General features: G+C 45.0%; 1 protein-coding gene across 4 annotated transcripts in view; it reads left to right on the top strand.

Moving 5' to 3' along the window:
• Nucleotides 1-1,083: 1,083 nt before the first annotated feature.
• The window catches only part of fam214a (family with sequence similarity 214 member A), a 185,713-nt gene continuing 170,936 nt past the window's right edge, over nt 1,084-15,860 (top strand). The window contains exon 1 of one of the 4 annotated variants that reach the window (XM_038812939.1): nt 1,084-1,229. In XM_038812939.1, coding sequence (XP_038668867.1) covers nt 1,214-1,229 — 16 coding nt within the window. In that variant the 5' untranslated portion in view covers nt 1,084-1,213. Of the gene's footprint in view, nt 1,230-2,158; nt 2,301-15,860 lie in introns of those variants that run through there. The other 3 variants (XR_005462492.1, XR_005462491.1, XM_038812942.1) reach the window with 3 other exon arrangements.

Raw genomic sequence — 15,860 nt, 5'->3', positions numbered from 1 at the left:
CCCCCCAGATCCTCCAGCCCCCCCCCCCAGATCCTCCAGCCCCCCCCCAGATCCTCCAGCCCCCCCCCCCCGATCCTCCAGCCCCCCCCCCCAGATCCTCCAGCCCCCCCAGATCCTCCAGCCCCCCCAGATCCTCCAGCCCCCCCCAGATCCTCCAGCCCCCCAGATCCTCCAGCCCCCCCCCCAGATCCTCCAGCCCCCCCAGATCCTCCAGCCCCCCCTCCCCAGATCCTCCAGCCCCCCTCCCCAGATCCTCCATCCCCCTCCCAGATCCTCCATCCCCCTCCCCATCTCCAGCCCCCCCTCCCCAGATCCTCCAGCCCCCCCCCCCAGATCCTCCAGCCCCCCCCCCCCAGATCCTCCAGCCCCCCTCCCCAGATCCTCCAGCCCCCCCTCCCCAGATCCTCCAGCCCCCCCTCCCCAGATCCTCCAGCCCCCCCTCCCCAGATCCTCCAGCCCCCCTCCCCAGATCCTCCAGCCCCCCCCTCCCCAGATCCTCCAGCCCCCCCCTCCCCAGATCCTCCAGCCCCCCTCCCCAGATCCTCCAGCCCCCCTCCCCAGATCCTCCAGCCCCCCTCCCCAGATCCTCCAGCCCCCCCTCCCCAGATCCTCCAGCCCCCCTCCCCAGATCCTCCAGCCCCCCCTCCCCAGATCCTCCAGTCCCCCCTCCCCAGATCCTCCAGTCCCCCCCTCCCCAGATCCTCCAGTCCCCCCTCCCCAGATCCTCCAGTCCCCCCTCCCCAGATCCTCCAGGCCCCCCTCCCAGATCCTCCAGTCCCCCCTCCCCAGATCCTCCAGTCCCCCCTCCCCAGATCCTCCAGTCCCCCCTCCCCAGATCCTCCGTCCCCCTCCCCAGATCCTCCAGTCCCCCCCTCCCCAGGATCCTCCAGTCCCCCTCCCCAGACCCTCCAGTCCCCTCCCCCTGATTCTCCAGCCCCACCCCCTGATTCTCCAGCCCCACCCCCTGATTCTCCAGCCCCACCCCCCGGTCCTCCAGCCCCACCCCCGGTCCTCCAGCCATCCCAACCCCCCCCCCCCCCCCCCCCCCCCCCCCCGATCCTCCAGCCAGCCCCTCTCGATCCTCCCTTCAACCGCCCTCCTCCCCCACCTGTCTGTCTCCCCCTCTCTCCCTGTGTGAGGCTGAGAGAGGATCTGGAGCAGCAGCAATTCGGGAGGAGCGGGGACGACGAGCCGGGGGACCGCACCGCCCACAATGAAGTCCGACCGAGGTAAGGGGCATCTTCCACAACAATTTACACCGATTCTGGACAAAATGCTGATCGCAACCCCCCCCCCCCCCCCCCGGGCCATCTCATCCTTATCAGATGTTTGTGTGAGAAACAGAAAGCTCGTTTACTTTGCTGATCTGACCTGCTAAAAAGGTCCATTAAGATTTGTGTTGCTTGAAAAGGAAACTTCTCCGAGCTTGCCTCTGGGTTCGGTTTATATTTACTTTTGAGTCTTTCAGACATTTAAAGTACTGTGGTGGCTACGTGTCAGACGGTCCAGCAGGGACTGTCAGCAGAAATAATCGCCTGGACATGCCTCGGTGAAAATGAGCCTGTTCTATAAAAGACGCAGAACTGTGCATGGATGGCAAATCGTGTTTTCACTGTTCTTGTTGCATCACGACTGCCATTTAAATGGAAGCTGTTGATGCAGGAAGTATTGGCACTGCAAAGTTGTGAGCACTGCTGTGTCCCAGGCCTTCCACAACAACTACATTAAAAAAACTACATTTGATTTCCATGTTCCCTGCAGATGTCAGTAGTTTGAAAATTCAGTGCCAGCTGAATGCATCCTCACAATAGTACCATTTGTTAGACTTACAACACTGAGTAACTTTGAAATTTGAATGGAACTGCAGATGGAGGGTTATGAATTTAAACAAAACTTCTAAGTAGGAGTTTTGCATTGTGTCACAATCTATGATTCTGCAAACTTAATGAGATTAAGATAGGTTCCCCATTCTCTTCCCCATGCCCACCCCATAACAATTTGGTTAGTGATCCCCATTGAAATCAAACCGAGATACTTGGCACTGCACAATAATTTTCATTGATTGCCAAAGTGTGATTGTATATTATGATTTTGATCTGAGTCATAGTTGATGCGTTTGAATATGAGTTGGGTTTATAAAGAAAAATGAACAAACTCCAACTCTGTAACTTTCCTATCTGACCTGCCAAAATTCTGGGTGGGGGATGTGGGAATTGGGTTGAACTAAAAGGAAGATTTTCTGTGAATGCTGGATAACCTGATGAAAGTTTTAAAGGATTGCAACGTTTGGAAGGACTACTGTAAGTGGAAGCAAATATCTTCTTTGATTTGTGAAGAGAGCTTTGGTTCTCATTGGTGATTAAAGGACCAGACCACTAAAATGCTGGTCCATGTCTCCTGGGAGTTTGGAGGAGTCCTTTGACTGACAACTATTGAAATATATACAGTACCATGTTTATATGATGTAGAGGATAAACAAGATGTAGAACAATTACTTTCAGCCCCCATCCTCCCCTGATGCAAAATAATTCTTGACCTTCAACAGTCATTTTTGCCACACCTGCTACTTTCTGGCATTTGAAAAAACTAACAGCTGCCTTTGTGCAAGACATGTATAGAGATAACTATTAGTTTGAGGCATTGGTAGACCAGAGTCGGTAAACACAGATATACTAGGTGAATGGATCATAATGTGGATTAGGATGCAGGTAATAGAGTCTAGAATGAAGACTAAGTTTATGGAGGTTAAATGTTCAATTACATCGTGTTAAGGTGGACTAATGTATCAGACATTGTGTAGAGATGTTAGTTACTCTGCTGAAATCAGAAAGTATGGTAGCTTTCAGTAGAATAGCCATTGTTTACCATCTCCACTCCAAACTCTCTCCCCTAACTACCAACTCCGTCCTGCTACCTGGCAACAGTCAGATTGTTAGGAAGGCTTTGGCTACAGAATGATGTCTCTGAAAGAAATCTTCATAGACTTCTATGTAGGTTAACTGTTAAGTCTTTATTAAGTAGAACTATTCATGTGGAATGGTACAGCCAGACCCTTGTACTACAAATAGTCTCAAACACGAGCTTTCGGAGCACGGCTCCTTCTTCAGGTGAATGGAAAGGCTTGTTCCAGAAATGTTTATATAGACACAGTCAGAGATGCCCCGGAATGCGAGCACCTGCAGGCAATCAAATCATCAAAGATGCAGAGAGAGAGGTAACTCCAGGTTAAAGAGGTGTGAATTGTCCCAAGCCAGTTCAGTCGGTAGGCCTCTGCAAGTCCAGGCTTGTTGGTGGGGGCCGAATGTAATGCGACATGAATCCCAGATCCCGGTTGAGTCCGCATTCATGCGTGCGGAACTTAGCTATAAGTTTTTGCTCAACTTTGCTCAGGACTTTAACCTGGTGTTGTAAGACTTCTTACTGTGCTCACCCCAGTCCAACGCCGGCATCTCCACATTACAAATAGTCTATTCGCAATCTTGGTGCCACATTTAACCCCAAAATTAGCTTTTGACCTCCTAGTTGTGCTGCCATTAAGACCGCCTATTTCCACCTCTGTAACATTGTCCAACTTTGCCCCGTCTTAGCTCATCTGCTGAAACCCTCATTCGTCCATTTGTTAACTATAGACTCAACTATTCCAATGCACTCCTAGCTGATCTCCCACATTCTACCTCATAAACCTGAGGTAATTCAAGACTCTACTTGCCTATGACTTACACCATTCCCTTACCATCTCTGTGTTTAAACTACAGTTCCTGGTCAAGCAGTGTCTTTAATTCAGAATTCATATCCTTGTTTTAGAATCCCTTTGCCCCTCCCTATCTCTGTAATTTCCACTGCCCCACAACCCTCCAAGAGACATGCGCCCCTCAAATTCAATTTTAATTGCTCCACCATTGGCCCCGTCTTTAGCTGCTTAAGACCTAATCCTGTCCACCCTCTACCTTGCTCTTCTCTTTTAAGAAGCTACTTATTCCCTTATGTAGCATGGTGTCAGATTTTGTTTTATAATGCTCCTGTGAAGCACCTTGGGACATTTCATTATGTTAAAGATGATATATGTAAATATAACATGTTGAATAATGTGGTGTTTATTATAAACTGCCAGCCAGCAAGACAATCCAAATATGTCTGATAATTGGACAGGCATTATGAACTAATAACCTCAGTTCTAATCCAGTGTGCGCAAGTCATTTGTAAGTTTGTTTAAACAAAAATCTGGCAATGAAAACATTAAAACTCACCTAAAAGATAATCTAATTTTCCGTGTGAGATTATGATTCCATTGTTTCCTTTAGAGAATCATTTGTAAAACTTGCTATAAAAAAGTGACACGTTTAAAATTTTGCGTGTGTGTATGTAATACTAATTGTCCAGCCTTAAATTCTCTTTTTGTTGTGAAAACGAATATGACTCTGGGTGATCTTTGCTTTGTCAGAATTCTGCTATCCGTGATTACCACCATTGTTTTGCTCGTCTCATCTCATTGGCCCATAACTTCTTCAGGGTGACAATCACAGATTGGGGGTGGGTCTGGGTCTTTAAAATAGTTACTCTGAAGTTAGAAGTGTTTTTTCCCCTTCTAACCCGTTCCGAGTAACTATGAGGGTGAAACCAGCGATTTAAATCGCCTTGTTGGATGGTTTCCAGCGCAGCGCAACTGTCCATGAGTAGTTTGCCTTTCAGGACAATTACCGGGTAAACCCTTACATAGGAACTTTCAAGAGAGATTCCCCAGTGCATCATTGGAGTACTCTCCCCCCCCCCCCCCCCCCCCATCATCCCCATGTGACACCAGGGAGCCAGGAAGTTATGTCCCATTACTCATTCTTGAAAGCATGTTTGAGTGGAAAAGATACCACTTTGTTCTAATGAATTAACTCTGATCCATTCTCAACTCATAAGATGGACCATTTCATCACTTGTATCTGGTAAATTTTGTGGAACAATCTGTTGCAAGCTAAATCCATCGTTTTGGAGCAGACCTATTTTGAGGGCAACCACACTGGCTTCTTTATTGTGCAGTGAGATTGAGGTGTTGGCTATCCCATCAGTCAGGGTGCTACGTGAAAGTGTTAGAAATATTCCCTAGAAGTTATGGCAAAAGGCATAATTTGAACTGATTGGTGGTTAGAGTGATATTATTAGCCTGGATAGGGAGGCATGTTTTATATTTTCAGCTTCAGGATAGTACAAATACTCTTTAAAAAAAACTCTTACTGCTATAAAGGCAATTAGTACTGTTGATACCATAAGTATTGACATAAGGGGAAAAGCTAAAATGAAAAATAGGGGAGAATTAAAAATATCCCCAACTACTTCCAGAGCTCTTTCTTGTTCTTGGAATGAAATCTAAGCACTGCCATGATATAGATGGATTGTACCAAGTTCCACAAATTGAATTAATCTCATTTGGCCAAGTACTTCGTTGATGCAACATTTCTGACCCCACATTAGTGGAATAACCATCTATACTTTACGAATAATGAGTCTGGCAACCTCGGCCCAGTTCAAAGTGGGTGTGTGCAATGCTGAAAAAGGATGTTTCTAGGCAGCAGCGAACAGACAGCACTCACCATTCGTTATGCCTACAGCTACCCACACACCGAGGACTTCTGCATGGCATTTTCCACTAATTGGATCCCAACAGCATGATGTCCTCGAGAAGGGATCTGGGAACATGTGTAAATAGGACAGTCACGAGGATGCCATTTCAACCAGTCAGATTGAGGAATCCTCACCGTGACATGTAGAGTCTAAGCCAGGAAGTTAAATAAAAATCTTTAATTCAGTGGAAGATTGTACAGAAAGTAAATAGAGAGAGAAGGAAAAACAAGATTGACAGATAGACTGAAAGAAAAAGTCATGTTGTTTTTAATTTTAAAAAATCTGACAATTCAAATCTGAATGATTGAGATCGCACATCTGCACAAAAATACATTTTCAGGGCCAGAGATGTTGTTTGGCAGTAACTAAGATCATCACACTATTAAAAATTTAGTTACACTTGAATGCACCAAGCCTAACTTATTCTGGCATGTTTCATAAATAACTGGTGTGTAAGTACCGCAACTTCATGCTTTTCCTGTGCTTAAACTAACTTGGTGAGATAGATGTGTAATGAAGCTTGTGAAGGAGCTGGGAAAACTGGATAGTGACTTGTTGATTTCTGCATTTACACAGTGGGCTAAATAGCTGGCTTGTAATGCAGAACAAGGCAGCAGCGCAGGTTCAATTCCTGTACCGGCCTCCCTGAACAGGCGCCGGAATGTGGCGACTAGGGGCTTTTCACAGTAACTTCATTGAAGCCTACTTGTGATAATAAGCTATTATTATTATTATTATTTAACCCCACATGTGGGGAAGTGCTGGCTAATTTACTCCATAATAAGTGCTGACAGCCATACCACAAAATACGCACCTTTTATACACTGGCAGATACTAAACTAACTATCACTTTGCAGCCTCAAAGATTTACTGTGACATTGAAATAGTGATTGCTTGAAGACTGGATACATTGTAAAGGATACATTGTAAAGGAGATTTCAGTTTGCATCAGCAGCCCTTTGTATACTTGGGAACATTTGATGCTGATACTTGGTGCAAAGCAGTGGACCAAGCTCCTAAACACTGATATCCTGCACCTTAGTGAATGTTGACCAGATCCAAAACAATACAATTGTAATAGTTCCCCTTATTCTTACCCAGTGGATAACCAAGAAACAGTGGAGGTAACTGGTTGTGCTTCTGCCATTGGCACCCATTGTGAGAACAATGTTACAAATCCTGATTATTCAAATTGTTCTAGAAGTAATAAATTGGTGTAAATTATCAAAACCTTTAATAACTGATTGCTTCTTGGTCTATTGACTAAGATTGAACATCAGAACAAGCCCAAGATGAGGTGCAATGCCTTTTTTGTCAGCTTGGAACATGTATGTCTCTCTTGTGGAGACCAATAATTGGCTTCAATTTGAATTGGTTTTTGCAGCAAGCAATGAGATGGATTAAGGGTTTGTCATTGGCTTTGTAATTTGAAGAAAGGGATAAAAAAAACTTGATAACTGAATTATCCCAATATAGGGATAAAGGCATCTTTTTCAGGATGGCAGTTGGTGACTAATGATGTTCCGCAGGGGCCAGTGTTAGGACCACAACTATACATCAACGATCTGGAAGTAGGAACTGAGGGCATTGTTGCTAAGTTTGCAGATGATACAAAAACATGTAGAGAGACAGGCAGTGTTGAGAAAGTGGGGTAGCCTGCAGAAGGACTTGGACAGGTTAGGATAGTGGGCAAAGAAGTGGCAGATGGAATACAATGTGGAAAAGTGTGAGGTTATGCACTTTGGAAGGAGAAATGGCGACATAGACTATTTTCTAAATGGAGAGATGCTCAGGAAATCAGAAGCACAAAGGGACTTGGGAGTCCTTGTTCACAATTCTCTTAAGGTGAAGGTGCAGGTTCAGTCAGCAGTTAGGAAGGCAAATGTAATGTTAGCATTCATGTCGAGAGGGCTAGAATACAAGATCAGGGATGTACTTCTGAGGCTATATAAGGCTCTGGTCAGACCCCATTTGGAGTATTGTCAGCAGTTTTGGACCCTGTATCTAAGGAAGGATGTGCTGGCCTATGAAAGGGTCCAGAGGAGGTTCACAAGAATGACCTGAATGAAGAGCTTGTCATATGAGGAGCAGTTGAGGACTCTGGGTCTGTACTCAATGGCGTTTAGAAGGATGAGGGGGGATCTTATTGAAACGTACAGAATACTGAGATAGAGTGAACGTGGAGAACAGGTTTCCACTGGTAGAAAAGGCTAGAACCCGAGGGTGCAGCCTCAGACTGAAGGGACGAGATGACCTTTTAAAACTGAGATGAGACATTTCTTCAGCCAGAGGGTGTTGAATCTGTGGAACTCTCTGCCGCAGAAGGCTGTGGAGCCAAGTCACTGACTGTCCTTAAGACAGAGATAGATTCTTGATTAATAAAGGGATCAGGAGTTACGGGAAGAAGGCAGGAGAATGGGGATGAGAAGCATATCAGCCATGATTGATTAAGTTCACAAGATATAGGAGTCCATTGAGTCTCTGCCATTCGATCATGGCTGATATGTTCCTCATCTATATATTACCTACAATGCTACAGATCAAGAGCTGGACTGTGAAATCCGCCAGATCATCTCCTCCCCAGAACACATGAACTAGGAGCGGGAGAAGGCAATTCAGCATCCTGAGCCTAAAAACCATCAATGTGATCATGGCTGATCCCATCATGGCCTCAACTGCACTCCTGCCCGTTCTCCATAACCCGTCAACCCATTACCAATTAAAAATCTGTCTCGCTCCCCCTTAAATTTACTCTATGACCCTGCATCTACCATACTCTGGCGTAGTGAACTCCACAGGTTAGAAGCTATAGTTCGAGTACTATAGATGGGTCAGTTTTTGTGCAGTGTGTGCAGGAGGGTTTTCTGACACAGTATGTAGATAGGCCAACAAGGGGCGATGCCACATTGGATTTGGTACTGGATAATGAACCCGGCCAGTTGTTAGATTTAGATGTAGGTGAGCACTTTGGTGATAGTGATCACAATTCGGTTATGTTTATTTTAGCAATGGGCAGGGATAGGTATATACCGCAAGGGAAGAATTATAGCTGGGGGAAAGGCAATTATGATGCTATTCGGCAAGATTTAGGATGTATAGGATAGGGAAGGAAACTGCAGGGGATGGGTACAATCGAAATGTGGAGCTTTTTCAAGGAACAGCTACTGCGTGTCCTTGATAAGTATGTACTTGTCAGGCAGGGAGGAAGTTGTCGAGCAAGGGAACCATGGTTTACTAAGGAAGTTGAAGCACTTGTCAAGAGGAAGAAGAAGGCTTATGTTAGGATGAGACATGAAGGCTCAGTTAGGGCACTTGAGAGTTACAAGTTAGCCAGGAAGGACCTAAAGGGAGAGTTAAGAAGAGCGAGGAGAGGACACGAAAAGTCGTTGGCGGATAGGATCAAGGAAAACCCTAAGGCTTTCTATAGGTATATCAGGAACAAAAGAATGACTAGAGTAAGATTAGGGCCAATCAAGGATAGTAGTGGAAAGTTGTGTGTGGAATCAGAGGAGATAGGGGAAGCGTTAAATGGATATTTTTTGTCAGTGTTTACACTGGAGAAAGACAATGTTGTCGAGGAGAATACTCAGGTACAGTCGACCAGGCTAGATGGGATTGAGGTTCACAAGGAGGAGGTGTTAGCAATTTTGGAAAGTGTAAAAATAGATAAGTCCCCTGGGCCAGATGAGATTTATCCTAGGATTCTCTGGGAAGTCAGGGAGGAGATGGCAGAGCCTTTGTCCTTGATTTTTATGTCGTCTTTGTCGACAGGAATAGTGCCGGAAGACTGGAGGATAGCAAATGTTGTCCCCTTGTTCAAGAAGGGGAGTAGAGACAACCCTGGTAATTATAGACCTGTGAGCCTTACTTCGGTTGTGGGTAAAATGTTGGAAAAGGTTATAAGAGATAGGGTTTATAATCATCTTGAAAAGAACAAGTTGATTAGCGATACGGTTGTGTGAAGGGTAGGTCATGCCTCACAAACCTTATTGAGTTTTTTGAGAAGGTGACCAAACAGGTGGATGAGGGTAAAGCGGTTGATGTGGTGTATATGGATTTCAGTAAGGCGTTTGAAATGGTTGCCCACGGTAGGCTATTGCAGAAAATACGGAAGTATGGGATTGAAGGTGATTTAGCGGTTTGGATCAGTAATTGGCTAGCTGAAAGAAGACAGAGGGTGGTGGTTGATGGCAAATGTTCATCCTGGAGTTTAGTTACTAGTGGTGTACCGCAAAGATCTGTTTTGGGGCCACTGCTGTTTGTCATTTTTATAAATGACCTGGAAGAGGGTGTAGAAGGATGAGTTAGTAAATTTGCAGATGACACGAAGGTCGGTGGAGTTGTGGATAGTGCTGAAGGATGTTATAGGTTACAGAGGGACATAGATAAGCTGCAGAGCTGGGCTGAGAGGTGGCAGATGGAGTTTAATGCGGAAAAGTGTGAGGTGGTTCACTTTGGAAGGAGTAACAGGAATGCAGAGTACTGGGCTAATGGCAAGATTCTTGGTTGTGTAGATGAACAGAGAGATCTCGGCATCCAGGTACATAAATCCCTTAAAGTTGCCACCCAGGTTAATAGGGCTGTTAAGAAGGCATATGGTATGCTAGCCTTTATCAGAAAGGGGATTGAGTTTCGGAGCCACGAGGTCATGCTGCAGCTGTACAAAACTCTGGTGCGGCCGCACCTGGAGTACTGCGTGCAGTTCTGGTCACCACATTATAGGAAGGTGATTATCGGGGCTGGTTTAGCTCACAAGGCTAAATCGCTGGCTTTTAAAGCAGGCCAGCAGCACGGTTCGATTCCTGTTCCAGCCTCCCCGGACAGACGCCGGAATGTGGCGACTAGGGGCTTTTCACAGTAACTTCATCGAAGCCTACTCGTGACAATAAGCGGTCTTCATTTCATTTCATTTCAGGATGTGGAAGCTTTGGAAAGGGTTCAGAGGAGATTTATTAGGATGTTGCCTGGTATGGAGGGAAGGTCTTGCGAGGAAAGACTCAAGGACTTGAGATTGTTTTCGTTAGAGAGGAGAAGGCTGAGAGGTGACTTAATAGAGACATATAAGATAGTCAGAGGGTTAGATAGGGTGGACAGTGAGAGTCTTTTTCCTTGGATGGTGATGACCAACACGAGGGGACATAGCTTTAAATTGAGGGTTGGTAGATATAGGACAGATGTCAGAGGCAGTTTCTTTACTCCAGAGTAGTGGGGGTGTGGAACGCCCTGCCTGCAACAGTAGTAGACTCGCCAAATTTGAGGGCATTTAAGTGGTCACTGGATAGACATATGGATGAAAATGGAATAGTGTAGGTCAGATAGGCTTCAGATGGTTTCACGGGTCGGCGCAACATCGAGGGCCGAAGGGCCCGTACTGCACTGATTAAAAAAAACCCTTTGGGAGAAGTAGTTGCTCCTCAAATCTCTTTTAAATTTGCTATTATGACCTCTCGTTTTAGAATGCCCCACAAGAGGAAGCATCTGCCCCATGTCTAATTTATCCATATATTTTAGCATCTTGTGTTCCTCATTCTTCTAAACTATTTTAATGTTAAATCTCCCTACTCTTCTATAATTCCTTGGTGCATAAGGACATTCACCTGTTCTGTCTCTCACTTCTTCATTTTCTGGTAACCATCTGCCACAATGCTAACCTGCACTCTTACCTCCTCCTTTAAATTGGGTTTTCTGTTTCCCCCAAAACTGAACCCCCCTCCCTGTTTAGTTTAAAGCCCTGTTGACAGCCGTGGTTACTCAATTTGTGAGGACTCTGGTCCCAGAATGATTCAGATGAAAACCGTCCCTTTGGAACAGATCCGCTCTTCCCCAGTACTGGTGTCAATGTCCCCTGGATTCAAACCCATTTCTCTCACACCAATAGCAGGAAAACTCCATAGGTCGAATGGCCTAATTCTGCCCCAAATCATATGGCTTTATGGTCTAGTTCTAAAGTTTAATTGTTTAAGTAGAAGGATGAAAAACTTTTTTTAAGAATGTTCAAAATCCGGTAACCAACACCAATTGCATTCTTCACATTGGCTTAGCATACCAAATGGCTGTCCCTGTTCTGTGATCTATTTAAATGTAGAAAGACTTTTCAGAGAGTTTTACAATGACGAGGAAAAGTATAATTGTGCACTGAGAATGTGGGAAAGAAGGATAGAGAACTGTAGGCATGGAGGAAATTGAGTTTGTTTAAACCGAGCAGGAAAGGAGGTGTTGAGCAGAGGGAACTGGGTTGGGAGCTCTCTATCAAAGAGAGAAGTGTTACATGTTCTTCAGTGTTTTCTTTAGAGAAAATTTGGGGAGGGGTGTCTTAAGATTGCGGAAGCACCTGTGGCTTGTAGAGTTTTATACAGAATCAGCCCAATTAAGGACTAGCCTTCAATGTTTATTTTGTCTTAAAAATGAATTACTATTTGTTAAAGTAACTGTTGCACCTTTGTGTTAAGTCTTACTCCAGCTGAAAAATTACAACTTCAACAGAAGCCTGATATTTTTCAGCTATAACACCATGATTCTGTAGGGTTAGCACTTGTTGCAGTGTGTGAATGTCATTTATCAAAAGCAAATATTTGATATATCCTTAGAATACATAAAATGCATATTTATTAAATTGTATCATAAAATTATATTCCTTATTATTTGTATCAGAGAATTGAATGCTTTTTTTTGCTGGAATCCTGCCAATTGTTTGGGGCGGGAAGTGGGGCGCAAGGGGGTGAGGAATGTATTGAAAGACGGATATGCAACAGGATTGATCTTGTACAGTTATGGATTGAGCAGTAATTCTGGGCCAAGAGGAATTCCCATCCAGTCCTTCCAGAATAATAATCATGACAATCCATATAGAGACCAAAAACGTAAAGGAAATTTGAACTTCTAGTTGATAGCTGAAAGGATAACACAACAAGATTTAAGGCTTTAAGACTTTTGCCATAACAAATGGACTTAAAGGACTATATATTTTCCACTTTTACGTTTAATACAACTGAAAAACCCACTTCGGAGGTTTCATTTACACTGTTCTTTAGGTATTAATTCAAATTTTCCCGATGCTGTCTAACTGATTTTTGTTCCCAAGGGTGTGCTTCCATTCCTTTCACAGCCTGGTAACTTCAAAACCCTTCCCCTCTCAAAGCCCATCTTTATAGCGATGTGTATCACATGGGCCTTGTATACAGGTAGAAATGCGGATGAGCTGTCCCTGAGATCAACACTCTTATCTTGGAAGTAAGTGGACATTTTAAAGCAGAACTATTTATAATCCAAAATTCTCAATAGTTTCCTGGTGTGAATATCAAATGTTAGCATGAGATGGAGGAATAATGCAGCAGCTTGTTTTTACCATTATCAAGTTTATTCTGCACACAGCTCAGCAGAGATATAATTTGGGGGAGGTGGTGGCGTAGTGTTATTGTCACTGGACTAGTAAACCAGAGACCCAGAGTAATGTTCTGGGGAGCCAGGTTCAAATCCCACCACTGCAGATGGTGAAATTTGAATGCAATAAAAATCTGGAATTAAAGTTTAATCATGACCATTGTCAATTGTCGTAAAAACCCATCTGGTTCACTCATGTTCTTTAGGGAAGGAGATATGTCATCCTTACCTGGTCTGGCCTACATGTGACTCCATGCTCACAGTAACGTAGTTAACTTAACTCTCCCCTCAAAGGCAGTTATGGATGGGCAATAAATGCTGGCACAGCCTGCAACACCCACATCCCTGGAACAAATCAAAAATAACTCCTTATGGTTCCCCTACACCAGTGTTTTTCAAACATTTTTGCTCGGTAACATTTTTACCAACACTCCATCCTTCGTGACCCATGCCGGCAGACCTTCGTGACCCATGCCGGCAGACCTTCGTGACCCAAGCCGGCAGACCTTCGTGACCCATGCCGGCTGACCTTCGTGACCCAGGCCGGCTGACCTTCGCAAACCACGCCAGCTGACCTGCGTGATCCACTCTGCCCAAATTTAACAACCCACCATTTTGACTTACCTTTAATTTGTAGGAGAGCCTGGTTGGTCCTAACTTGCTTTGTTATTCAATGTTACATTTCTGATAATGACTTTAGCTGATGATTTAAGATCTCACTGCATCTGTTGAACAAAATAAAGAGGCTTGTCCTCGAACTCGCCATGCTTAGTCATCAATTGTGTTTGAAGTTTTGAGGGTTTTAAACTTTCATTTGCCAGTGCTTTCCTGTACATTACACACATGAACTTTGAATTCTGATTTGCAGCGGCACAATTCATAACCCACACCTCAAGTAATCCTCTTTATGCTGCTTTGTTCCTGTTTTCAGCTTCTTTTTCATGGGTTGTTCATCAGAGGCCCTGGAGTTCACACCCGCACTGCTGGCAGCTGTGAAATGGAAGGACTCCCTCTCGGCCCAAAATGCGCGACGTCAGTGTTTGGAGTCCGTGACTTACTCTCTGCCACCCATTCAGGCAGGAAGACTCCAGTGATTTAAAAAAAAAATTCTCCTGGATCACCGCGCTGACGTCAGGAGGAGGCGTTCTGCCTCAATGGGCTCCGGGCATGCGTACCGCATGTGCAGAACAGCCGGCATTCTGAAAGCTGGCCGCGGCCAGCATTTTAAAAATCCAGTTGCGTTGTTGCGCACTTCTCCCGGATCAGGAGTGCTGGTGAATGGCCCTGTGATTGGGAACGCCGCAACGCATGGCCACCTCGACCCACCTGGCACATGCCCGCGACCCACATGTGGATCGTGACCCTGGGTTTCAAAATGACTACCCTACACTAATTGTTCCAGCTGTGTCTGTCTCTTTGGAGCAAAGACCCACGGATCCTTGGAGTCTTACCCGTCCAAATAAAGGAGGACATTGATTTTTGACTTTAACAAAAAGAGACTAGGGGAGAAAAATAGGGAGATATTGAAAAATGAATAAAAACCTCGGAAACACATTCATTTTAATAGTCTAAACCCTACCTGCCAAGGGTAGGGAAAGGTTATCCCACCTCTGCAAGTTTGACTTGAGATTGTCAACCACATTAGTGTAATTTAATTTATGAAGAAAGGCCCAATTGTGGGCCACCCAGACCCACAGATAACAAAAGCTAGTCTTGACAAGGCAAAAGGATAACGTCCCCAGTTGGACTTTCCTCCCTGGGGGTTGACTGGGAAATATTCACTCTTAGGCCAAGTTCAACTTGAAACCAGAGAAGGAGCCAAAAATACTAAGCAGCTTCATTATCTTGTCCATGGAGGGTACTGGATCCATAATATAGAGAAGTAGGTCATCTGAGTAAAGGGACACCTAATGCTCCTTTCACAATTTGTCCTACTCCACTTAATGGAGGACCTCAGTGGTATCGCAAGCAGTTCTTTTCCAACAGCAAAGAGGAGCAGAGACAGTGGACACCCCTGTCTCATGCCCCTATTCAATGGAAATTTACCAGAGTTCAGACAATTCAAACAAACCCTAGCAGTGGGGAGCCTATACAGTAGTCGAATCCAGGAAATAAACTTGTGGCCATATCCGAATCTTCCAAGTATCTCAAACAGATACTCCCACTCCACTCTATCAAATACATTTTTGGCATCCAGGAAACAATCACGTCCGGTTCAGACGCCGAGGAGGGGAAAAGGACAATGTTTAGCAGGCGACATATATTGGCCGCCAATTCTTTGTTTTGAACAAATTTAGAGTACCCAATTCATTTTTTCCAATTAAGGGACAATTATAGCGTGGCCAATCCACCTACCCTGCACACCTTTGGGTTGTGGGGGCGAAACCCACGCAAACACTGGGAGAATGTGCAAACTCCACACGGGCAGTGACCCTGAGCCAGGATCATAACCTGGGACCTTGGCGCCGTGAGGCAGCAGTGCTAACCACTGCGCTACCATGCTGCCGACTTTGGCTGACAATTGTTGACCCTTAATGAACCCTGTCTGATTCTCTGAGATTCCCTGTGGGATGCAGGGCTCCAGCCACAGCGCCAGCAGCTTGGCAAGTAACTTAGCATCTGCGTTCAACACTGAGATAGGTTAATATGACCCACACTCTGTTGGGTCTTTGTCCGTTTTGAGAATCAGAGAGATAGAGGTCTGTATGAGGGTTGAGGGCAACGAACCCTGGATAAGGAATCATTAAACATGTCCAGAATTAAAGGCACCAACTGCTTCGAGAACCTCTTAGAATTCAATGGAAAAGCCACACGGGCCAGGGGCTTTGCCAGTTTGCATCAAACCAATGCATTTTATATTTTCCTCTGGG

The sequence above is a fragment of the Scyliorhinus canicula genome, chromosome 12 (assembly GCF_902713615.1).
Source record: "Scyliorhinus canicula chromosome 12, sScyCan1.1, whole genome shotgun sequence".
Taxonomy (NCBI): domain Eukaryota; kingdom Metazoa; phylum Chordata; class Chondrichthyes; order Carcharhiniformes; family Scyliorhinidae; genus Scyliorhinus; species Scyliorhinus canicula.
The sequence above is the reverse complement of the archived record's forward strand: the minus strand, read 5'-3'. Positions and strand labels throughout refer to the sequence as shown.